The 24,915-nt window shown below is 46.6% G+C and overlaps 1 protein-coding gene across 1 annotated transcript in view; it reads left to right on the top strand.

The window, feature by feature from the left end:
- The window catches only part of LOC124136313 (gamma-tubulin complex component 6-like), a 43,110-nt gene that overhangs the window by 10,828 nt on the left and 7,367 nt on the right, over positions 1-24,915 (top strand). The window contains exons 9-24 of the mRNA XM_046502204.2: positions 4,374-4,416; positions 4,615-4,751; positions 5,480-5,684; positions 8,479-8,774; positions 10,986-11,037; positions 11,584-11,693; positions 12,310-12,401; positions 17,637-17,776; positions 17,880-18,022; positions 19,105-19,196; positions 20,450-20,538; positions 20,664-20,779; positions 21,878-22,046; positions 22,534-23,635; positions 24,039-24,131; positions 24,471-24,627. Coding sequence (XP_046358160.2) covers positions 4,374-4,416; positions 4,615-4,751; positions 5,480-5,684; positions 8,479-8,774; positions 10,986-11,037; positions 11,584-11,693; positions 12,310-12,401; positions 17,637-17,776; positions 17,880-18,022; positions 19,105-19,196; positions 20,450-20,538; positions 20,664-20,779; positions 21,878-22,046; positions 22,534-23,635; positions 24,039-24,131; positions 24,471-24,627 — 3,036 coding nt within the window. The remainder of the gene's footprint in view (positions 1-4,373; positions 4,417-4,614; positions 4,752-5,479; positions 5,685-8,478; positions 8,775-10,985; positions 11,038-11,583; positions 11,694-12,309; positions 12,402-17,636; positions 17,777-17,879; positions 18,023-19,104; positions 19,197-20,449; positions 20,539-20,663; positions 20,780-21,877; positions 22,047-22,533; positions 23,636-24,038; positions 24,132-24,470; positions 24,628-24,915) is intronic.

The following is a 24,915-nucleotide window of genomic DNA, read 5'->3' as shown; positions in this document are numbered from 1 at the left end:
GACCGATTCGGTATTCTACAGAATCGTCATATGCTCCCGGGTACCCAACTTGGTCATCGTTCCCAACACCGGACCAGTCGTCACTCTTATCATTTGGATCAACTAATCAGGTCAACCGACCCTATGGGATCCATGCAGTGTCTTTGTACAGACTGGCTTGCATGATCGCTTATGCGTAACATTGCAACCACTCGACCAGACGCCTGTCAAGGACTCAATCCCGAGTCTCAGCTTCGCCCGAGACGAGACAGCTCTCAAGACCCTGGCTCGGGTGTCACAGCCAGCCTTCGCTGTGGCGTCCCAGCCTGGCTCATACCAGCCGTGATGCAACACCCTCCAGCCCCAGTGGCGCGGCACCACCTCAACCTCTCGGGGTAGAGGAGAAGGCAGGGCATCGGGCACATAACAGTCCCGCCGTTGCCACTCCAACAGAGTAACGCTGACCGAAGGGACCACAAGTGAATCGCCAGACAAGCACGACGGGGACCTCCCACCCCCAGCCGTTCAAGTTGTCAACACCCCAGTAGGTGGGAGACTGACTCACTTCTGGCGCAATTGGGTCCCATAGGTCACCAACGTCATGCGTCATGGGTACTGGCTGACGCTTATAGACCCGCCACTTACGTCGTCACCCATAGTGGATACATATCCCCCAACAACAGCAGCTAATGAGCCGGAACATCACAGCGCTGCTAGACAGGAAGCCATAGAGGTTGTACACGCCCCAGCCACAACACCGGGCTTCTACTCACCTGTCTTCCTGGTTCCCAAGAAGGGCTCGGACTAACACAGGATGATCCACAACCTCGCCACTTTCAACAAACGCTACCTGGCGCGTCCACATTACTTCAGGATGACCACGCTCAGGCTCCTGCGATCACGAATCCAGGCACAGGAGGCGCTCATCAGCCTGGATATGGAGGATGCCTACCTCCATGTCCCTATACATCCCGACGATCAGAAATTCCTCCGCTTCATCTTCATGGGAGTCCATTATCAATGGGCGGTCCTCCCATTTGGAATTTCATCGGCCCCCTGGCTATTCACACGGCTTACCCAGCCGATAGCCTCGTACCTCCATCGCCGGGACATCCAGTTCGAGGCGTCCATAGGCGACTGCCTACTGGACCATCTGGACCCTGTCACTCTACTCCGCCACAGGGACCTCAACCCCGGCTCCTACGCCAGCTGGGGTGGAAGATCAACCACTGACACCCACCAAGCGTCTTCAATTCATCGGGGGCCTCTTCCAGATGGACCTCGATCTCATCTCCGTACCCAGAGACCGTTGGGAGCGCATGCAGGTGCACCTGACTCCAGCTCTCCACCTCCCACGCACTCTGCGTCAATGGCAAGTCCTCTTGGGCCTCCTGACCTCAGCGCAGGACTTGACCTACAGAGGAAAGCTCCAACTGCGCCCAATTCAGATGTTCCTAGCGCCCTACATCAGGCGCCAGGACCCCTCCGTACCCATTGTCCTCCCGAATCATCTCAAGCAGCATCTCCGGTGGTGGACGGTGGAATAGAATGTCTTAGGCGGCGTCTCCTTGACATGGCTTACGACCTCTCTGCGCCTATTCGTTGACGCGTCCCTACAGGGATGGGGCGCGCACCTGGAGGGACAGGTCGCCTCGGGGCTGTGGTCTGCCCAACAGCGCCTATGGCACATCAACAACCTTGAACTGGAAGCGCTTATCTTGGCCATCGCTCACTGGAAGACACGCCCGGCTCTCCATCTCTACGGACAACATCACTGTCGTATGGTGCCTTCACATGCCTTCGGAACCAAGGACTGACTCACTCTACTTTGCTCCTTCAACAGTTCCGATTGTTTCACCTGGTGGATTATTTGGGGATTCAGTTCCAGGTCCACCACATCCCAGGCTGCCAAAACATCCTAGCGGATGTCCTCTCTCGGCCGGGCAAAGTGGCTCCCACAGAGTGGAAACTTCACCCAGATGCCTTCGACCATGCTCTCATAGACATAGACCTATTTGCCACCAGCTAGAACTACCAGATCCACGACCTACATATCTCTGGTGCCGGATCCACTGGCTTGGGCAGTCGACACTTTCAGTGTGCCCTGGGAAGGACTAAAAGCGTATGCTTTTCCGCCACCTGTACTCCTTCCCAAAGTCATCCAGAAGATCAGATCGACACGGAACCTGACTTTGGTCAAGCCCTGGTGGCCAGCGAGGGCTTTGTTCGTCGACCTCAGAGAGCTGTCCGACATCAACCCACTGCCACACCAAGATTGGCCAAATATGCTGATCCACCCTCACAGCAGACAGCCACACCCAGGACCAGACAGGTTATGTCTTCACGTCTGGTCCATTTACAGGGAGCACTGAACGCCAAAGGCTACTCGGCCAGAGCGGCTAGGGCCATCACGATGGCACATCGCCCAACCACCAGGAGCCTCTGTGATCACAAGTGGCAATCCTATGAGAGCTTTTGCAGGGGCACCCAACATCTGCATCGCCTCAATTCCTGGCAGAGTTCACGTCCATCTGCGTCACAAGTGTAAGCTCAAGGGCAGTACCATCATGACCTTGTGGCGCTCAACCCCGTCCTGGCAGTTCCGGATGATAGGCGCATGACATAAATCCCGGAACTAAATCCACTCATTCAGGCTGGAAGACCAAAAGGCGAAGTTCCGTCCCCCAGCTTGGGACTTGAACATCATCCTCACCTCACTGAGAGACGCGCCTTTCGAGCCACTCGAGACATCATCGTTCTACCATCTGACGAAAAAGACAGTCAAAGAATCAGCTCCCAGGCCAGCCCGATAGATCGTTCCTCATCCCCCCTCATTCATCGATTGTGGGCTCGGAAGATGAAGTAGAGCTCCGTCTATGTCTGGTTAGAGCTCTTCGTTGCTACATCTGACGATCCAAGGAACGCCGTAGACAACAAAAACGCCTCTTCATACCGGTATCTGCGACCTCGCAACCCCAACACGATCACCCTCTGGCTACGAGCCATCATTCTCCAGGCCTAGGAGGCAGCAGGATTGGACCCCCCACGCTCCAACAACCCGCATGAGATCCGGGCGGTCGCCTCCACCATGGCGCTACACAGCAACTGCTCTCTACGCACCATCATGGAGGGATGTTTCTGGCGATCCAACATGGCCTTCGCCAGTCACTACCTGCGAGACGTCGCATTGGGGGATGTGCAAGGCACGCACAGCTTTGGTCCGTTAGTAGTGGCCCAGCAGGTCACCACTACTACACCTTATTGACCACGCCTCCAAGTCCAGAGCCGGCCTTTCGACCTCCCCTGGCGTAAGCCCTGGACTAGAAGGTTCATGCCTCATTTGCATACGGCTCAGTGCTCCAGTCTTGACCTAACCGAGCGTTATTGTCAGGCTGCGCAGTACCAGGACACAACGCATACCTGACTCTTCCGTTCCATGTAATGGTCATCCAGGCCGACCATACAGCCGAAGACGGGCTGAGGGAAACAGAGTTTCCCATACATGGAGTGGTCACCTGATGCCGACCACACAGCCGAAGGACGGGCTGAGGGAATTGGAAGTTCCCATACATGGGGTGGTCACCTGAAGCCAACCACACAGCCAATGATTGGCTAGGGAACAGAGTCTGGGATTAAAAGATGAAAGTCCACATCTGAAGGTATGCCCTCCTCCGGTTCTGTCCGATAAAGATGCATTAAGGAGTCATGCAGGATAAGTAAAAAATCTAGTAAAATCCTAGATATTTTTTATATTTGTATACTTATCCTGCATTACTGCATCTAAAGGGACCCACCCATCGCAGATCTACCTCCCCATGATGCCTTCCGATGTTTCGGACTCCAGAGTTATGTGAGGATCCGTGACGTCACTTCTGGTGGTCATGTGGGAGCTGCGTGATGGGTTGGTCTCTCAGCTAGTTGGAGCAACTTTTTCAAGCAAAGACCTTCACGAAGCTCTTTTCTCTGTCAAGAACAAGCAGTAATATGCATTAAGGAGTAATGCAGGATAAGTATACAAATATAAAAAATATCTAGGATTTTACTAGTTTTTTATTATCATCTGGGGATACAACAATGTGCATGATTGCTCATATTGTCAACCACTGGCTTGCCTGGCCCACAATATTAAGATAAGATTATTAACAGGCCACAATTATATAGCTGTAATTTTGCAAACCTGTGGCATCAAATAAGAAAGGGTTTCTTACAAATTTTGAAAATCAGTTTTTATTTTCCTACCTAAAATTGTAATGCTGCAATGAAAATCAAACAAAAGCTTCTGATCATGAATAACCATTTGTGGTTCAACCATGTTAACATGTTCATGAAGATCTTGCAACCATTTGTGGTTAAACCATGTAAACATGTTCATGAAGATCTTGCAACCATTTCAGATGTCCTGAAATCAGAATTCCAAAGGTCATGTCATCCAGTCAGGTATGTGGAAACAAGTAACTCATTTCTACATTGTGAAGTATCGGAACATTTGGTCATTTATCAAACTCATACCAGAATGTCAAGTGCAGCGTGCCTTCTATGGATCGTTCTCCTTCTCTCGAAGCCAGAAAGGATTTAACCACTAAATCTGGAAACAAATTTATTCTGATAAAAAGTATTTGATATTTTCATTTTCAGTTGTCTCAAGACACAAATGACACCTTCATATCGACATCGATGACAACATTCAATGACTCTGCTATTGAGGAGAACATCTGGGATCTAGCCCTGAAGTGCAAGCGAGGCAGATACTACACTTGGGAGAGGAGAGGAATGTGAGCTACCAAACTTATTCAGTCATTACCTGTACCCAAACTCCCTCTACTAGAATTCAGGGACTAGTGGCATGATCATTAAACCCTGGGAACGTCATGTGATGTTGATATGTGAAGTCTGGGAAAGTTTTGAAAAATGGAATTAGCCCAAAAGTCGTGGAAATGTCATGGAATTATTTTCATACAAAACGTTTTGCACCCAAACTTGAACTTCCAATTAACTCAGTATTAACAAATGAAAACAAACAGTATTCAGTTTAGTGTTACCAGTTGATGGTGTCATACTGTTTTCATCAGTCTTCGTATACATGGCATACCCACAAATAACCTACAGAAATTGAGAACATCGGCCCTTGTGTTCATCGTGGTTTCAGCTGCCCATTCAAATATTCTGTCTCCAACAAAACTCCCAGTTACCCAAGAATATTAAATGGTTCAGGAGCCATTGGTTCGTAAGTGGTAGTGGTTTTGTTCTATACACAGATATCAGTTACGTCACGTAGATGTTCCTGGGTCAGCACCTTATTGTGAAACACAGATGGCTCCTAAAACAATAACAGAAGTCATTTAATTCTCTTTCCAATTTCTTCAGTTGTTGGGTTTTGTAAAACAACTAAAGTAGTCACTGTATCACTACACAAGGCTAAACAGGTTCTTTGTGTTTGGCAGAAATAAAGTTTGTGTTCAACATGTTCAACACATGACACATTGTCTTGAACCAATTCCAGTGAAGGATCCATTGAGAGACCCTACTTCTCTGAGGCAGGTCCACTAGCTGTGGACAAGTGGTACACACAGATGCTGCTGCAGCTCCAGGTTATCGCCCCTGGAGTAGTGCTGCCACCTAGGAGAGAAATCAGCCAATCACAGCTTCTCAAGGATGTTATCTACCTTCTGATTGGTGTAGAGTCACATACCTTTAAATTGGATGAGGTATGTTGTGTATTAGGAGGTACTTTCATGGTATCAATATATTTCTTTTGTCTATGTTGCCAATATTTCCATCAGTGCCTTCCTGGGAGTCTGTGGCCTACCCAAGTGGTTAGTGTCTTCGTGTTGCACAGTCAACTTGATTCCCCTGCACACAGGGAGATCATTGTGTCCCTGTCAGAACATGGCTGCTATCTGAACAGAGGCCTGAACAACTGTCCAGTACACACAGTTGGGATTCCAGTAGGATGGGATGGGTAACTTGGCTACTCTGGTCAGGCTGCTCCTGAGTGGGACCTGGGTACCCACAGGACTACCTGGACTCTGGCTAGTCATGGGATATATTGTTTATTGACAATAACAATTAATACGCAGGGTTACACTACAAGTCGCTAATGTTTGCATTTCTTTGACTGTGCATGCATTCCTTCTGACTTGTATGTAGAGATTAAGCTTCAGTCAGCCTCAGTGAATGCATGACCAGCTTGTTTTGTTCATATATCTAAATAGGTTTTGCCAGGGCTCCAGTAATGCAATCAGACATTTTGTACCCAACTCTTTGAGACCTTCAACAGGTACCAGGGTCAGGTTGGGTAATAGCAGATCCGGTACCTTGGTAATTCATTTTGACTTTTCCCCTCCCTAGATTCCATGTTTGTGTTGCTTTCCCCTTGGTTCCAGTGCTTAGAATTAAGAAAGGCTGATTGTTGCTCATGCTGTCAACCACTGGTTTGACTGATCCAAGTTGCTGTGATTTAGCTGGAATATTGCTGACTGCGTCATAAAACAACACTCATTCATTGGTAATATCAACAACTGGTTGTCTGGCCCAGACTGTATTATATACAGACCACAGTGATATAGGTGGAATATTGATGACTGCGTAATAAAACAACACTCACTCATTGGTAATATCAACAACTGGTTGTCTGGCCCAGACTGTATTATATACAGACCACAGTGATATAGGTGGAACATTGATGACTGCGTCATAAAACAACACTCACTCATTGGTAATATCAACAACTGGTTGTCTGGCCAAGACTGTATTATATACAGACCACAGTGATATAGGTGGAATATTGATGACTGCGTAATAAAACAACACTCATTCATTGGTAATATCAACAACTGGTTGTCTGGCCAAGACTGTATAATATACAGACCACAGTGATATAGGTGGAATATTGATGACTGCGTAATAAAACAACACTCATTCATTGGTAATATCAACAACTGGTTGTCTGGCCCAGACTGTATTATATACAGACCACAGTGATATAGGTGGAATATTGATGACTGCGTAATAAAACAACACTCATTCATTGGTAATATCAACAACTGGTTGTTTGGTATGGGCGGCCATTCGGTCAAAAAATACAAAGTTGAAAAAAAGGACAAAAGTAAGCAATTAAGGTCAAATATTACGAAAAAAGAACTAAATGTTGCTACTAAAGGTCAAAATACAATATTAATACTCAAATGTTACGAAAAGACGTCATAAGAAAAGAAAGAACAATGTGTACGAAAGAACGTCAGTGAGCACGAAAGGACGTTTTCAATAAAGAACGTCAGTGAGCACGAAAGGACGTTTTCAATAAAGAACGTCAGTGAGCACGAAAGGTTGTTGACAATAAAGAACGCCAGATGGGGCTGCAATTTGTAAAACATTCCGAGTTTAATCGGCTTGTTCCGCCGTGTATAGTATATGATAACTGCATGCCGAGGTGCACAATGTATTACGTCATTCCTCGTGCACTCACCGTCTAACGTCACACATATAAATGTGGATGTAAACAAGCGAAATAAATATGGTTTGAAAACGAAAGCTGGCATCATAGATGAAACTCGATTTTCTTTATTTATGGCGAGCTATTTTTCCTAACAAATGTGTAAGTTATACATATACATACAAATCCATTTGGTATATATATTTGTTGTTCAGATATTAGGCAGCATTTTGTTCGCACACAGTTTCCGAAAAGCTGTTAAATAAAACAAACTCTCACACAACGTTCACTTTTCAGATGAAAATGTGCGTCTGAAACAAAACTCGGCATCATAGCACCCTCGTGTTGCACCAAGCATGAACAGTTATTGGATCACTGTAGATGAATCCTAGTTTAGCGTTAAGTGATTGTTTTTTCAAGGTTGTATACAAAATAGACGTTAGACGGTGAGTGCACGAGGAATGACGTAATACATTGTGCACCTCGGCATGCAGTTATCATATACTATACACGGCGGAACAAGCCGATTAAACTCGGAATGTTTTACAAATTGCAGCCCCATCTGGCGTTCTTTATTTTCAACGTCCTTTCCTGCTCACTGACGTTCTTTATTGAAAACGTCCTTTCGTGCCCACTGACGTTCTTTATTTTCAACGTCCTTTCCTGCTCACTGACGTTCTTTATTGAAAACGTCCTTTCGTGCCCACTGACGTTCTTTATTGAAAACGTCCTTTCGTGCTCACTGACGTTCTTTATTGAAAACGTCCTTTCGTGCTCACTGACGTTCTTTCGTACACATTGTTCTTTCTTTTCTTATGACGTCTTTTCGTAACATTTGAGTATTAATATTGTATTTTGACCTTTAGTAGTAACATTTAGTTCTTTATTCGTAATATTTGACCTTAATTGCGTACTTTTGTCCTTTTTTTCAACTTTGTATTTTCTGACCGAATGGCTGCCCATAGTCTGGCCCAGACTGTATTATATACAGACCACAGTGATTTAGGTGGAATATTGATGACTGCGGCATAAAACAACACTCACTCATTGCTATTCCTTATTCGCAGGCGACTCAGAGTTTTATGACAACAGAAGGAGTGTACGTCACAGGGATAACTCCCGATGCCCTCAGCAATTGCCTGAGGGATTTTGTTGCTTGTGGTTCCAACTACTACCGTCTCAACCTGTGCTCTAAGGCTCCTGTGGTGGACTCCTTCTATGAGAAGGGGATGGTGTTCCAGGCCTACACTGGTGCCGTGCGCAAATTCCTGCAACACTACCGAGCCGTCATACTCTCTGTCCCACCCAAAACTACACTTCTGCAGCTCAAGTTTACCTGTGAAAGAACATTCCAGCAAATTAGGTACATTCACATGATAGATCTAGTGTACATTGTAGGGATTAATGTTTATCAATATTAAAGAGGTAGATGGTATGAATGGATTTTATGCATTTTTCGTGTGTCCTTTCTAAATCTGTAGTCATCATTGCAATATTTTCTATTGGTCAGACCATTTTTGTTTACTTGATTTAAGGGTATGCAAACATTTTGCTTTCAAAACTTTCTCGGAAGTTTTGAGCATTTATTGCTTGATGAATGTTCTTGGTATACTGTGAGACTATAACAATTGCGTCCCTAAACTATTCCTATCCTGCTACGACAATGTGCAGGTTGCTTCTTATCTTCGATACCCACAACAGAGTGAAAACTCATCACACGAAGACATCCCAGAATGCAGCCACCCTTTCAGAGCTAACTTCCCTCGATCTTCCTCTTGTCTACGTCTCAAGCAGTTCTACCAGTTCAGGAGTGATGGGGAAGTGCTACTGTGTGGCTGGGACCTGTCACCACCAACCACCCCGGCTGTTTCCAATCCAGTAGGTGGCAGATGACAGAAATTCTGGAAGGATTGGGAGCAAGTGTTCAAGGACACGGTAGTCAATACCCTGAGATACCTATATCGACTTGGATTAGGATTCTCCAGCCCCTCGTCCTGCATAACTACCCTGCCCACAGGGCCATCAGATACTCCGGATAGAACGTGGAGATCTTGTAGGAAAGGCCATAGAAGAAATACTGGCTGACGTGGTTACTCGGGGATTATATCCCAGAATGTTTCTGGCACCCTAGAAAAACTCCATGTCACACATAACAACCATGATTGGCAATCTCAAGGTTTGAAAGTATGTTCCCAGGTTCTGTATACTCACGTTGGTGCAGCTGTATCTGTGCATTCAGTCACTACATTAGACGTACAGGATGCCTACCTCCATGATCCAATACACCCATACTCGGTCAGGTATCCATGGTTCCATTTCTAGGGTTGACATTTCCAGGGGCTCGTCCTACCATTTGTCAGCCCCATGGCTATTTACCCAAATATCTAGTCCAATATAAGCCTTCCTATATCATTGGGGGATCAGCTTCGATTCCTACATCAACGTCTGCAATCTGTGTTACTGAAGTTGGTGATCCTGTCTAAAGTCTCCACTTAAACTTCTCCCCTCTACTCTTGGCACAGCTGGGATGGATAATCAACGAGGGAACTCAGAGGTAAACCCTAGGGCAGTCCCTGCAGTTCATCAGTGTAAAACAGCCTGGAAAACATCTCGGTTCCGGAAGACAGGTGGTTACAGATTTAGATGCATCTGGAGACATCTCAGTACACCAGTGGCAAGTAATGTTGGGTAGCCTCACGTCAGCCAAGGACTTTACCAGATGGGGTTGACTCCAACATTGAGATCTTTAGGTTTTCTCCAATCTATGATAGATCGAAATCAAACCAATCTTCTACTACCATTAGACCGGGATGTGCATGCCCATCTTAAGTGGTGGACCTTCGAGTTGAATGTCTTTGATGGATTCTCTTTGACAGACTTTGTGCCCACTCATCACCTGTTTGTGGGTGCCTCTCTTCAGTGCTGGGGAGTGCTGATGTATGACATGATGGTGGGAGTGTTGTCAGACATTGTCAAGGATTGGCACATCAACTGCCTGGAATTCCTAGCAGTCACTCTCGTCATTAAGACATGGCAACAATCCCTTTGCCACAGTTGTGTAATGACTGCCATCAACAACTCCACACGTGGCAGCCTACTACACCAACATGATGGGATCCATGATTCCCAACTCCTCCTGGTGTTGACATTCCGGTTTGACAACCTGATACAAAGTGTTTCGCTAAAGGCACGGGCATGTTAATGAGAATGTCTCCAATCCCAGGTCCTCGACCAGTGGATCACAACTTGCTGGTGATCTTGTGGGAGAACCCCCATGCATACACTTATCCTACTCCAATCCTGCTGCAAGATGTTTTCACTCTGTGTTATGGATATCCAAGATAACAAGCAGATTGCCCAATATCCTAGCAGGCTAGGAATATACAGAACACTCAGATTCATGTAACAGGGTGATGTGATTGACATTCTGGTTGCTATAGTTTGGGTTACCTAACCTCCATCAATGCCTTCATCTTATAGAATGTTCCGTAGAAACACCAAACTAGATTCCATGTCTACACTTCATCATCATGTTCATAATGATCTGAATAATGATATTCTGTTCTGTGTGTAGGTTCCTGTCTCAGCTGTGTTGGTGTGGACGAGACAACATCAACTTCCCTACAGTGAGTTAGACCATCCATATAATTTTTGTTTCCCATCTCCATGCTCAGCTTCAGTGGGGGTGTGTGGGCGGTTGAAAATACCAAAGGAAGTTTTAGCTCACCTGACTGAAAGCCTTTTCTGCTCAAAATGTCTATTTGTTCTCTCAAATGCATTGCGTGGTTTGATAACATCTCTGAAATTGACAGACGGGGCAAGCTGAACTTTGGCATATATGTAGCTCCTTTAGACCTTATGATGACAACTATTTTCGTATTCTTTTTGGTAGTGTCTCTTTTAGATGGTTCCTCTTCAGTTTTGTTTGGACATGTGAAACCTTGAATGAAGGAAATGCCAGAGGTTTTACATTTTCAACCAAGATCGAGGGTGTTGTCAGGGTATGTCCAGTGAACATGATGGTGTCTGTGGTATGTTGTCAGGGTATGTCCAGTGATCGTAATGGTGTCTGTGGTATGTTGTCAGGGTATGTCCAGTGAACACGAAGGTGTCTGTGGTATGTTGTCAGGGTATGTCCAGTGATCATGATGGTGTCTGTGGTATGTTGTCAGGGTATCCAGTTGCTGACGTATCTGTACCAGGAGACTCTGGAGGCGGTGAACACAGACAACTACCCCATGATGCTGGCCATCCTACAGACAGCATGTGGACCTTACACCGTGTAAGACTGGTCACTGACGTTTCTGCATTCACTAGCCTGATATGAATATGTGTTCCATTTGCAGAAAATTTCCTGAATCACTGATAGAAACATTTGTAGTCCACTCATCCTTATAATGATAATATATAGCAAAACTCTTAAAAAGGGCGATTTAAATGATACCTTTACTATTGGGTAGACCCGGGAAGATCTAGGGTAGATTAGGTTTTCAGCAACCCATGCTTGTCATAAAAGGCAATGACTAACGGGATCGGGTGGTCAGGCTCGCTGACTTGGTTGATAGATGTCATCGTATCCCAATTGCGTGGATTGATGCTCATGATGTCAATCACTGGATTGTCTGGTCCAGACTCGATTATTTGCTGACCGTCATATAGCTGGAATATTGCTGAGTGCGGTGTTAAACAACAAACAAAGGAAACTATTGGGTTGTTTGGCAAGAACCATAGGACGAGTGCCAATTTTTATTGTGCAGTAAATCAGGACCACACGGCTTGCAAATTGCTATTTGTTACGACACAGTTAACTGACCACATGACCACACAGATCTCTATGTTCCATGTTATCTTGTAGTATGTGTTGTGTATTTGATCTAACACTGTCAGTGATTGTACAGGTTTGTACAGGAGTGGGTGTTTCATGGCTCCTTCAGAGATGTGTATGGAGAGTTCACCATCCAGGTCAACCACCAGTATCTGGAGTATCGGGGTGAGTAGGCAGACGTACTCCTTCATACACACTCATAGAACAACCACCAGTATCTGGAGTATCGGGGTGAGTAGGCAGACGTACACCTTCATACACACTCATAGAACAACCACCAGTATCTGGAGTATCGGGGTGAGTAGGCAGACGTACTCCTTCAATCATACTGTCATAGGTCAACTACCAGTATCTGTAGTATCGGGGTGAGTAGGCAGACGTACACCTTCATACACACTCATAGAACAACCACCAGTATCTGGAGTATCGGGGTGAGTAGGCAGACGTACACCTTCATACACACTCATAGAACAACCACCAGTATCTGGAGTATCGGGGTGAGTAGGCAGACGTACTCCTTCATACACACTCATAGAACAACCACCAGTATCTGGAGTATCGGGGTGAGTAGGCAGACGTACTCCTTCATACACACTCATAGAACAACCACCAGTATCTGGAGTATCGGGGTGAGTAGGCAGACGTACACCTTCATACACACTCATAGAACAACCACCAGTATCTGGAGTATCGGGGTGAGTAGGCAGACGTACTCATTCAGTCATACTGTCATAGGTCAACTACCAGTATCTGTAGTATCGGGGTGAGTAGGCAGACGTACTCATTCAGTCAAACTGTCATAGGTAAACCACCAGTATCTGGAGTATCGGGGTGAGTAGGTAGAGATACACCCTCAGTCATACTGTCATAGGTCAACTACCAGTATCTGGAGTATCGGGGTGAGTAGGTAGAGATACACCCTCAGTCAAACTGTCATAGGTCAACTACCAGTATCTGGAGTATCGGGGTGAGTAGGCAGACGTACTCCTTCAGTCATACTGTCATAGGTCAACCACCAGTATCTGGAGTATCGGGGTGAGTAGGCAGACGTACTCCTTCAGTCATACTGTCATAGGTCAACCACCAGTATCTGGAGCAACGGGGTGAGTAGGCAGACGTACACCTTCAGTCATACTGTCATAGGTCAACCACCAGTATCTGGAGTATCGGAGTGAGTAGGTAGAGATACACCCTCAGTCAAACTGTCATAGGTCAACTACCAGTATCTGGAGTATCGGGGTGAGTAGGCAGACGTACTCCTTCAATCACACTGTCATAGATCAACCACCAGTATCTGGAGTATCGGGGTGAGTAGGCAGACATACACCTTCATTCAAGCTGTCATAGGTCAACCACCAGTATCTGGAGTATCGGGGTGAGTAGGCAGACGTACACCTTCATACACACTCATAGAACAACCACCAGTATCTGGAGTATCGGGGTGAGTAGGCAGATGTACTCCTTCAGTCATACTGTCATAGGTCAACCACCAGTATCTGGAGTATCGGAGTGAGTAGGTAGAGATACACCCTCAGTCAAACTGTCATAGGTCAACTACCAGTATCTGGAGTATCGGGGTGAGTAGGCAGACGTACTCCTTCAATCACACTGTCATAGATCAACCACCAGTATCTGGAGTATCGGGGTGAGTAGGCAGACATACACCTTCATTCAAGCTGTCATAGGTCAACCACCAGTATCTGGAGTATCGGGGTGAGTAGGCAGACGTACACCTTCATTCACGCTGTCATAGGTCAACCACCAGTATCTGGAGTATCGGGGTGAGTAGGCAGATGTACTCCTTCATTCACGCTGTCATAGGTCAACCACCAGTATCTGGAGTATTGGGGTGAGTAGGCAGACGTACACCTTCATACACACTCATAGAACAACCACCAGTATCTGGAGTATCGGGGTGAGTAGGCAGATGTACTCCTTCAGTCATACTGTCATAGGTCAACCACCAGTATCTGGAGTATCGGGGTGAGTAGGTAGAGATACACCCTCAGTCACACTGTCATAGGTCAACCACCAGTATCTGGAGTATCGGGGTGAGTAGGCAGACGTACACCTTCATTCACACTGTCATAGGTCAACTACCAGTATCTGGAGTATCGGGGTGAGTAGGCAGACGTACATCTTCAGTCACACTGTCATAGGTCAACTACCAGTATCTGGAGTATCGGGGTGAGTAGGCAGATGTACTCCTTCATTCACGCTGTCATAGGTCAACCACCAGTATCTGGAGTATTGGGGTGAGTAGGCAGACGTACACCTTCATACACACTCATAGAACAACCACCAGTATCTGGAGTATCGGGGTGAGTAGGCAGATGTACTCCTTCAGTCATACTGTCATAGGTCAACCACCAGTATCTGGAGTATCGGGGTGAGTAGGTAGAGATACACCCTCAGTCATACTGTCATAGGTCAACTACCAGTATCTGGAGTATCGGGGTGAGTAGGTAGAGATACACCCTCAGTCAAACTGTCATAGGTCAACTACCAGTATCTGGAGTATCGGGGTGAGTAGGCAGACGTACTCCTTCAGTCATACTGTCATAGGTCAACCACCAGTATCTGGAGTATCGGGGTGAGTAGGCAGACGTACTCCTTCAGTCATACTGTCATAGGTCAACCACCAGTATCTGGAGCAACGGGGTGAGTAGGCAGACGTACACCTTCAGTCATACTGTCATAGGTCAACCACCAGTATCTGGAGTATCGGAGTGAGTAGGTAGAGATACACCCTCAGTCAAACTGTCATAGGTCAACTACCAGTATCTGGAGTATCGGGGTGAGTAGGCAGACGTACTCCTTCAATCACACTGTCATAGATCAACCACCAGTATCTGGAGTATCGGGGTGAGTAGGCAGACATACACCTTCATTCAAGCTGTCATAGGTCAACCACCAGTATCTGGAGTATCGGGGTGAGTAGGCAGACGTACACCTTCATACACACTCATAGAACAACCACCAGTATCTGGAGTATCGGGGTGAGTAGGCAGATGTACTCCTTCAGTCATACTGTCATAGGTCAACCACCAGTATCTGGAGTATCGGAGTGAGTAGGTAGAGATACACCCTCAGTCAAACTGTCATAGGTCAACTACCAGTATCTGGAGTATCGGGGTGAGTAGGCAGACGTACTCCTTCAATCACACTGTCATAGATCAACCACCAGTATCTGGAGTATCGGGGTGAGTAGGCAGACATACACCTTCATTCAAGCTGTCATAGGTCAACCACCAGTATCTGGAGTATCGGGGTGAGTAGGCAGACGTACACCTTCATTCACGCTGTCATAGGTCAACCACCAGTATCTGGAGTATCGGGGTGAGTAGGCAGATGTACTCCTTCATTCACGCTGTCATAGGTCAACCACCAGTATCTGGAGTATTGGGGTGAGTAGGCAGACGTACACCTTCATACACACTCATAGAACAACCACCAGTATCTGGAGTATCGGGGTGAGTAGGCAGATGTACTCCTTCAGTCATACTGTCATAGGTCAACCACCAGTATCTGGAGTATCGGGGTGAGTAGGTAGAGATACACCCTCAGTCACACTGTCATAGGTCAACCACCAGTATCTGGAGTATCGGGGTGAGTAGGCAGACGTACACCTTCATTCACACTGTCATAGGTCAACTACCAGTATCTGGAGTATCGGGGTGAGTAGGCAGACGTACATCTTCAGTCACACTGTCATAGGTCAACTACCAGTATCTGGAGTATTGGGGTGAGTAGGCAGACGTACACCTTCATACACACTCATAGAACAACCACCAGTATCTGGAGTATCGGGGTGAGTAGGCAGATGTACTCCTTCAGTCATACTGTCATAGGTCAACCACCAGTATCTGGAGTATCGGGGTGAGTAGGCAGACGTACACCTTCAGTCATACTGTCATAGGTCAACCACCAGTATCTGGAGTATCGGAGTGAGTAGGTAGAGATACACCCTCAGTCACACTGTCATAGGTCAACCACCAGTATCTGGAGTATCGGGGTGAGTAGGCAGACGTACACCTTCATTCACACTGTCATAGGTCAACTACCAGTATCTGGAGTATCGGGGTGAGTAGGCAGACGTACATCTTCAGTCACACTGTCATAGGTCAACTACCAGTATCTGGAGTATCGGGGTGAGTAGGCAGACGTACATCTTCAGTCACACTGTCATAGGTCAACCACCAGTATCTGGAGTATCGGGGTGAGTAGGCAGACGTACATCTTCAGTCACACTGTCATAGGTCAACCACCAGTATCTGGAGTATCGGGGTGAGTAGGCAGACGTACACCTTCATTCACGCTGTCATAGGTCAACCACCAGTATCTGGAGTATCGGAGTGAGTAGGTAGAGATACACCCTCAGTCACACTGTCATAGGTCAACCACCAGTATCTGGAGTATCTGGGTGAGTAGGCAGACGTACATCTTCATTCACACTGTCATAGGTCAACTACCAGTATCTGGAGTATCGGGGTGAGTAGGCAGACGTACATCTTCAGTCACACTGTCATAGGTCAACCACCAGTATCTGGAGTATCGGGTTGAGTAGGCAGACGTACACCTTCATTCACGCTGTCATAGGTCAACCACCAGTATCTGGAGTATCGGGGTGAGTAGGCAGACGTACACCTTCATTCACGCTGTCATAGGTCAACCACCAGTATCTGGAGTATCGGGGTGAGTAGGCAGACGTACACCTTCATTCACGCTGTCATAGGTCAACCACCAGTATCTGGAGTATCGGAGTGAGTAGGTAGAGATACACCCTCAGTCACACTGTCATAGGTCAACCACCAGTATCTGGAGTATCTGGGTGAGTAGGCAGACGTACATCTTCATTCACACTGTCATAGGTCAACTACCAGTATCTGGAGTATCGGGGTGAGTAGGCAGACGTACATCTTCAGTCACACTGTCATAGGTCAACTACCAGTATCTGGAGTATCGGGGAGAGTAGGCAGATGTCACACAGTCATCAGGTTTGTAGAGGGCATACAGGGATTCACTGAAGTTAGGAGAGTTCCCAAATGTCCTGTAAAGCCACATGCCACTGTATGTATTGGAAGTGATCAGGGAGCATTCTCACAAGACTACATATCACCAAACATAATGTCACTGTTTTATCTGCTCAGTTTAGTGTGAATGAGGTCAAGAAGTATTGACCTTGGTGCTGTAGAAACAATATTGTTGCCATTAGAGGCAACTACAAATGATTGGTTGTCGAGTTCGTTGACGCTCACTGCATGTCATCCTGCCCTGATTGCATGGATCGTTTCTCAGCCATGATAAGTACCAGTAGCTAGGATAGTGCTGACTAAGGCATTCAACACTAACTCACACACTGCAGGATCTGTGATGAGATATAATGATGTTTTCCTGCAGACAAGCACTACTGGACCGACGGCTATGCCTTGGCTGCAGAACAGATTGAGGACAGCGCACCTGTCTTCCTCCGTGACATGGCCTGTGACATCTTCATCTGCGGGAAGACCATCAACCTTCTCAAAATCTGCTGTCCAGAGGTGGGTCACATTGCAAGGCTTCACAGATATCTAGAAGTTCCATCTTGATATAAGTAGTCTTGTCCTTGCTGGAACCTGTGGTGACAGAATATGTTTCTTTCAGCACTTCATCTGTCAAGTTGATGACAGTGACATCCCACATGTGACAGTGACGTTTTCCGAGGGGCAGCTGTCAACACTTGACACACGCTGTCAGATATATGTCAGCAAGATGCAGCAGATTGCCAGGAACCTCACCATATCCAGGTAAATGACACATCCAGGAGGTGCCAGTTATATCCAGGTAAATGACCAATCTATAGGATGCCAGTCATATCCAGGTAAATAACAGATCTATGGGATGCCAGTCATATCCAGGTAAATGATAGGTCCATAGATGCCAGTCTTATCCAGGTAAATAACTGGTCCATAGATGCCAGTCATATCCAGGTAAATAACAGGTCCATAGATGCCAGTCATTTCCAGGTAAATAACCAATGTATAGGACACCAGTCATATTCAGATGGATAACATGATAGATTCAGACCAAAGTCTTTAATCTGAAACTTTTCACACACAGCAGTTAGCCTGGTTACTGTAAATCTTGAAATTTCGCGTGAATTAAATGCGAAAAATGCGAGTGGTCTTTGCTGGCATTATAAAAACATCGCATTTATATCAACAATAAGACACACGCTGAAAACAAACAACTATGTATTCCACATCACTGTTTATTGAGCAGCACTTGTAACAAGTATATAAACACTAATTACATCCTGTGAATTGTCACTGCTGGTGTCAAGACAAGAGTTCTACTCACTTATGTCATCACTGATCCCACCTGCAAGTCCAGACAGACGCCACCCACGCAACATGGTGTCTTTGTTCTTTGCGACTGTGTCAAAGGCCGACATGAGTCAGCACGCATGTATTGTTTTAGCCTAAGTAATCTACTCAGCGCTAAAAAGCGGTGCTATATGGTGTGTGATTGGATTAATGTAAGGTTGGATAAATGTGAGTATTCTCCTGTAAACCTGAGAGAGAACATTTTCTTTAGATATAAATCCACTGATGCTTGAGAGGAGGGGGGTGTCGTATTCATATTGAGTCGAAGTTTTGGCTAGGGGCAAGCGGTCGCATTCTTTTGGAGACGCATTAATTTCACGATTTACAGTATTTGAGTGTAGCTAGGAGAATTAGAGTGAGCACATCAGATGTATCAGGATGGTGATATTGTATGAAGTGCTGGACTTGGAGTCTGTCCCTTTTGACCAAGGCATTGACCCTGTTCTAGACAGTCATGCCCTGCTACATGTGGACTAATGAAGTGTGTTATGACTGTGCTTCAGGGAGCAGATGGTGGAGCAGGCTGAGCAGGCGAAGCGAGACTTGATGGAGAAGGCTCACACGGTAGCTTCGCAGGAGATTGCTAGACTGCAAGGTCAGTCTCCTTGTCACTGACACTAATCAGCAGGGATGTGAAATCTCCACGGAAATGCGGAAAACCTCGTTTTTTAAAACAGTAGTCCTCAGAAAAAATCATCTTCCGCGTAAAAATATAATCAGATTTTTTAAAAAAACACTCGGGGAAAAATGGTATCGAAAACCGGACAACCGTCGCGGATTGTCCTGTTTTTGATCAGAGCTTTCAGCATCATAGGTTTTCGGACATCATATGTTTTCTATCACGAATACTTAACGTGGGGTGTGGCGTCACACAGAAATTGTAAATACTCAGATGATGGCTTGTTTTTAAGATAAAGTTGTCTTTTAGCCTATAAGTTGTTCAAGTGATTAGCGAGAAAACTATGAATGTTTCTTCAGCGTCTGAAAACCCATAACCTTGGGATATATATTGTCTTATGTTTGCAATGGAGTTTTGGGTTTTTTTCAACAAAAGGTAAGTATGTACAAGGTAAGTTTTTATCAATATGCTTCAACATGGGGAAAGGGTCAGACATTGCACGCTTCTGACAGTTGTCCTTGTGTCTGGGGGATGGGGGGTGAAGTTTATGGCAGTATTGCTCCCAGACCCGGCAGGTAGCCAGGTGCACGGAAGCTATGCCCGAATTTTTAAAAGTACTGATTTAACTTCGAAATTTTACTGCAGGAAAACCTGCTCACATCCCTGAATCAGGGTTCTCTAATCTTCAGATAGAAGTGTACTTTAGTGGAACCTCTGTTGGTGACTGACACCAATTTAGTTTCGAGTAAATATTGAAATTAAATCAGTTGTTAAGTATCTACATAGAACTAGTTACTTGTGCAGATTATATATGATGATGAATATTAAAGCAGTTGAGACTGAAATAGTTCTTTGTAACTGTCAGTGCTCTATACCTGTGTTGGCTCTGCCATGTTCTTCTGTATTCATGTTTACCATCCTTGATGGACCCACACCTGCGCAACATGTCCCCTTCCCTTCCAATGGGAGGATCTGGGTGTCTGAGAAGATCAGGAGGCCACGATGGCTACAAGTTGGATGGTTATCACTCTTGGCCTGTCCTGGTCGATTGTGTGTCATCATAACGTGACAATGTGCATCAAGTACTTTCATCCTATGCTAGAGCCTGCCCTTGTTGTGTTGATGTCCGCCATAATATTCCTGGAATGTTGCTAAAAATGGCGTAAGACCATACTCACTCACTCTTATGAGGATGCCAACATTCATGATGTTTTTCCTCATGTTGGCAGCTAAGATTGATGAGAGGAAGAAGGCTGCCGACATGAAGAAGAGGCAGGAGTTCCAGCGGCTCAAGAGTCAGATGGTCACAGACCTGCAGGTGGGTGGAGAGTGTCAATACACCGCAGGTTGAAAACCTACCTAAACTCAGAAACACTATGCAATACATGTCAGGAGCTTGTTTCCAGTTACACGTGTGTTGTGACTTGCCTGTGTGTGTTGTAGAGGCGTGCCGGGGAGAAGGAGCAGAGTGCAGAGGAGGACAAGGAGCACATGGCCCGACTGACCAGATCTGAGGAGGCCATGGAGGCTCGGGAACTGCAGCTGGAACAGGAGGCCAGGTAGGACCTGTAGATAGGGGATTAGTTGGGAGGGGCTAGGTGGTGCAGAGGCTGGGTGGGAGGGGTTAGGTGGTGCAGAGGCTGGGTGGGAGGGGCTAGGTGGTGCAGAGGCTGGGTGGGAAGGGCTAGGTGGTGCAGAGGCTGGGTGGGAGGGGCCAGCTGGTGCAGCAGCTGGGTGAGAGGGGCTAGGTGGTGCAGAGGCTGGGTGGGAGGGGCTATGTGGTGCAGAGGCTGGGTGGGAGGGTTTAGGTGGTGCAGCAGCTGGGTGGGAGGGGCCAGATGGTGCAGTGGCTGCGTGGGAGGGGCTATGTGGTGCAGAGGCCAGGTGGGAGGGGCTAGGTGGTGCAGAGGCTGGGTGGGAGGGGCTAGGTGGTGCAGAGGCTGGGTGGGAGGGGCTAGGTGGTGCAGAGGCTGGGTGGGAGGGGCTAGGTGGTGCAGAGGCTGGGTGAGAGGGGCTATGTGGTGCAGAGGCTGGGTGGGAGGGGCTAGGTGGTGCAGAGGCTGGGTGGGAGGGGCTAGGTGGTGCAGAGGCTGGGTGGGAGGGGCCAGATGGTGCAGTGGCTGCGTGGGAGGGGCTAGGTGGTGCAGAGGCCAGGTGGGAGGGGGTAAGCTGGTGCAACGGCTGAGGGGCTATGTGGTGCAGAGGCTGGGTGGGAGGGGCTAGGTGGTGCAGAGGCTGGGTGGGAGGGGCTAGGTGGTGCAGAGGCTGGGTGGGAGGGGCCAGATGGTGCAGTGGCTGCGTTGGAGGGGCTAGGTGGTGCAGAGGCCAGGTGGGAGGGGGTAAGCTGGTGCAACGGCTGGTGGGAGGGGCTAGGTGGTGCAGAGGCTGGGTGGGAGGGGCTAGGTGGTGCAGAGGCCAGGTGGGAGGGGCTAGGTGGTGCAGAGGCCAGGTGGGAGGGGGTAAGCTTGTGCAGAGGCTGGGTGGGAGGGGGTTAAGTGGCGCAGATGCTGCATGGGAGGGGGTTAGGTGGCAGGGTAGGTGGTGCGCACAGCTCAGGTTCGAGGGAGAGGGCATTACTACGTTTCTAATGTGGTAGAAAGTTTTGCACTTGTCAAGCATCATGTGGACAGTATAGTGAGGCAGCATCACTGCTGTAGGGAGGAGTTGGTCAAGTACTATGCCGAGCTGAGTGAGGAGGCGGCCCAGAGGGAACAGAAGGCCTTGTGGAAGGTGCGACGCTCTCGACTGGAGCTGGCCAGGGTGGACTTCCTCTCAGCCGACCAGGAGAAGTGGAGAAGAGAGATGGAGGAAGCAACTGAAGCCAAGGTAGGGGCACTGGTCTGCAACAAACCTTTCTACAGTAACAAGTGTTGACAACAGTGATGTCACCCTGCATCATGAATTCTGCAAATATGGTTACACATTCAGAAAAATGCGTAAAATGTTATTAACTGAGTTTTAGCTCACCTGACTGAAAGTCAAGAGAACTTTTGTTGTTTGGCTGTCATCCATCAGAAACATCTCCTCACAAACTACTTGACTAATGAAGCTGAATCTTCACATCCCACCAATGATTACATCTCACTCTGGTTTAAGAAGTTCAAATCTGAATTTCAATATGGCTGCTATGTTTTGTTCAATTATTATCATTTATGTTTTCAGTAGGAACAAACCAATATTAACCACTGATTGATGATTGCAACCAAGAAATCTGCCAACTTATGTTTTCCCACTCAATTCATTGTCACTTTCAATAAAGTTATGGAACGATTATATTATATTACAAAGTTTGTATTTTGTTTGTCTCTCTAAGGCTGTGTTGGAACGTGACCAAGACACCAGCTTGCCTGTGTGGGCGGAGAAAGTCAATGATAGCCCAGATGGAAATCCTGTGATAGCAGACGACACAGAACCTGATGCTGCTGCTCTACCCAAGTGGGCAGAGCGTGGACTCACTGCTCCTCCGGCTGCTGTGTACGGTCTCGATACATCAGCTGAACAGAAACTGCCTGGGTGGGCGAGGAAAGGGCTTGAGACGTACAGTGTTGAGGAGGAGCCAGTCGTTGTGGAGGGGGGTGATGGCGACGGACTCCATGATGGGGTGTTTGTGTCCCCTAGGAAGAAAACTGGGCTCCGCATGAATGAATCTTTTACTGCTTCCAAGGAGTCGGAAGAAAGTCCCGAGAAGAAGACCATTCGTGTGTTTGAAGAGATGCACTGTACAACAGAATCCGATGGAGTTGGTGCTGCTAAGCCACAGGTGAAGCTGATGCAGGACAGACATGCAACGACTGAGACTGTGCCTGATGAAGAATACAAACCCAATGTGAAGATATCTGAGGAAATGCATGCAACGAAGGAAACTGAGAGTTCAGATCAAAAGCCCCACATTAAGGTCGTCCTTGACGTCCACGCCAACATGGAGTCAACATCCAGCCAGGAGGTATCTGCACCCAAGCTGAAGAGACACAGCGAGCAGCATGCAAATGTTGAAACAACTTCAAAAGAATGGAAAGTGAAGAAGCAGAATTTCTATGGACATGTTTCAAAAGTTTCTGGCTTGGAATATGATATCACGGCTCCTAAGTTGAAAAAACATGCCGAGATCTATGCCAATTTGCAATCGGACACAAATGACTTTGCCATCCGTCCAATGATAAAGATCAACAAAGCCTTGATGGTGAACATGGAGAGTCAGTCGGCAGCATTTAAGCCGATGATCCGGGTGGACAAACACAAGCATAGCTCCAGGGAGTCTGAGTTTGTGGACCTGGATGAAAGGAGATTGAAGAAGTTCAGGATCAGGAACATACACGGCCATTCATCCGACTCAACGGTGCAGAAACTGTTGTATGGAGAGAAGTATGGAAGTCCAAGCAGTGAGCGAGGGGAGAAGGAGTCGGAACATGTGACAGGTGAGAGAAGAATGTAATGTGTATTTTGTGATTTGAACCAGAAGTAGTAGGTACCTGCTGGACTGTCAAACATTGTTTGAGAAACCATGGATGAAGATTTGTGTGTGTGCTTGCGAATAAGAATGCTATGTTTACAGTGTCTGAAATAACTGCCTGCCCAGGGCTGGTTACTCTTCTGTCGGGATGTATGAAAATTTTCTCCACCTTCTCGACTGTCTGGCAGATAATTTTATGACTACTTACATATTCAGTTTTTTGTAGATTCTCAAGTAATTGTTTGCATTATTTCAACTGCATCGGATGAAGATGGCCAGCAACTTTGATGATGTGCAGGCAACATTTATGGTCACCTACCCGACTGACTAGTTTTAAAATTATTTCAAAAAGTGTATGTTTCTGTCAGACACCAGCATGGACATCATGACTGCAGCGGCATCCCACTCCATGTGGATGGATAACGAGAAAGACCAGTACCAGGACAACTTTGACTGCCTCAGTGAGTTCAACTTATACTTCCAGCTGGAGATTTTGTTGATTCAACCTAGTCTCATGAATTTATGTTTCTAATTTAGGACCATATTGATCTCACAATAATAACAAAATGCAGCAGAAGTGTGGAGAACATAATTTTGGAGGCATACATGGATTAATGAAATATATTTCATTCATATCATTTCATTGAATTTTACATTTTGTTAAATGATAGAAAAATACTAGAAACAGAAGTTGTCAGGTTTTCAGATTAAGAACTAAGTAATCTAGGTTATCGTCACAGATGTTGAGATTGTGTGAAGATTGAAGCATGTTGATCTTCATATTGCCTGTGTTCCTGCAGATGAGCCTCCAGTGGCTGACCTAATGGCGTCGACCCCCATGGCATATGGCAGCTGGGGGGACTATGGCATCAGCCTGGAGGGAGAGGTGGAGGCTTTCCGATACATGCCACTGCCAGCCATACTGCACAGAACAATCACTGCCTCACTCAAAGCTCAGTAAGTCGAACTTTGTGAACAGATCATTTTTCATGTGTCTTGATTCTCGCTTACAATACAATTGTCCTTTGTATCTTAGCCCGCGATAAAATATTTGGTTTTTATGCAAATTGGGGGGCTTCACTTTTATCCCACGTCATAATGATCTGGGATATAGTCATCATCTGGTCCGTCTGTATTTTGTTTTCCAGAGCATAATTTGAAAACCATGAGAGATTTTTCAGCGAAACTTGGTGCATTTATTAGCCAGGGGCTGAAGTGGTGCCTTTTGCTATTGTGGGGGCGGGG

This window comes from Haliotis rufescens, unplaced genomic scaffold (genome assembly GCF_023055435.1).
Source record: "Haliotis rufescens isolate VD_foot unplaced genomic scaffold, xgHalRufe1.0.p SCAF_22, whole genome shotgun sequence".
Lineage (NCBI taxonomy): Eukaryota > Metazoa > Mollusca > Gastropoda > Lepetellida > Haliotidae > Haliotis > Haliotis rufescens.
The sequence above is the reverse complement of the archived record's forward strand: the minus strand, read 5'-3'. Positions and strand labels throughout refer to the sequence as shown.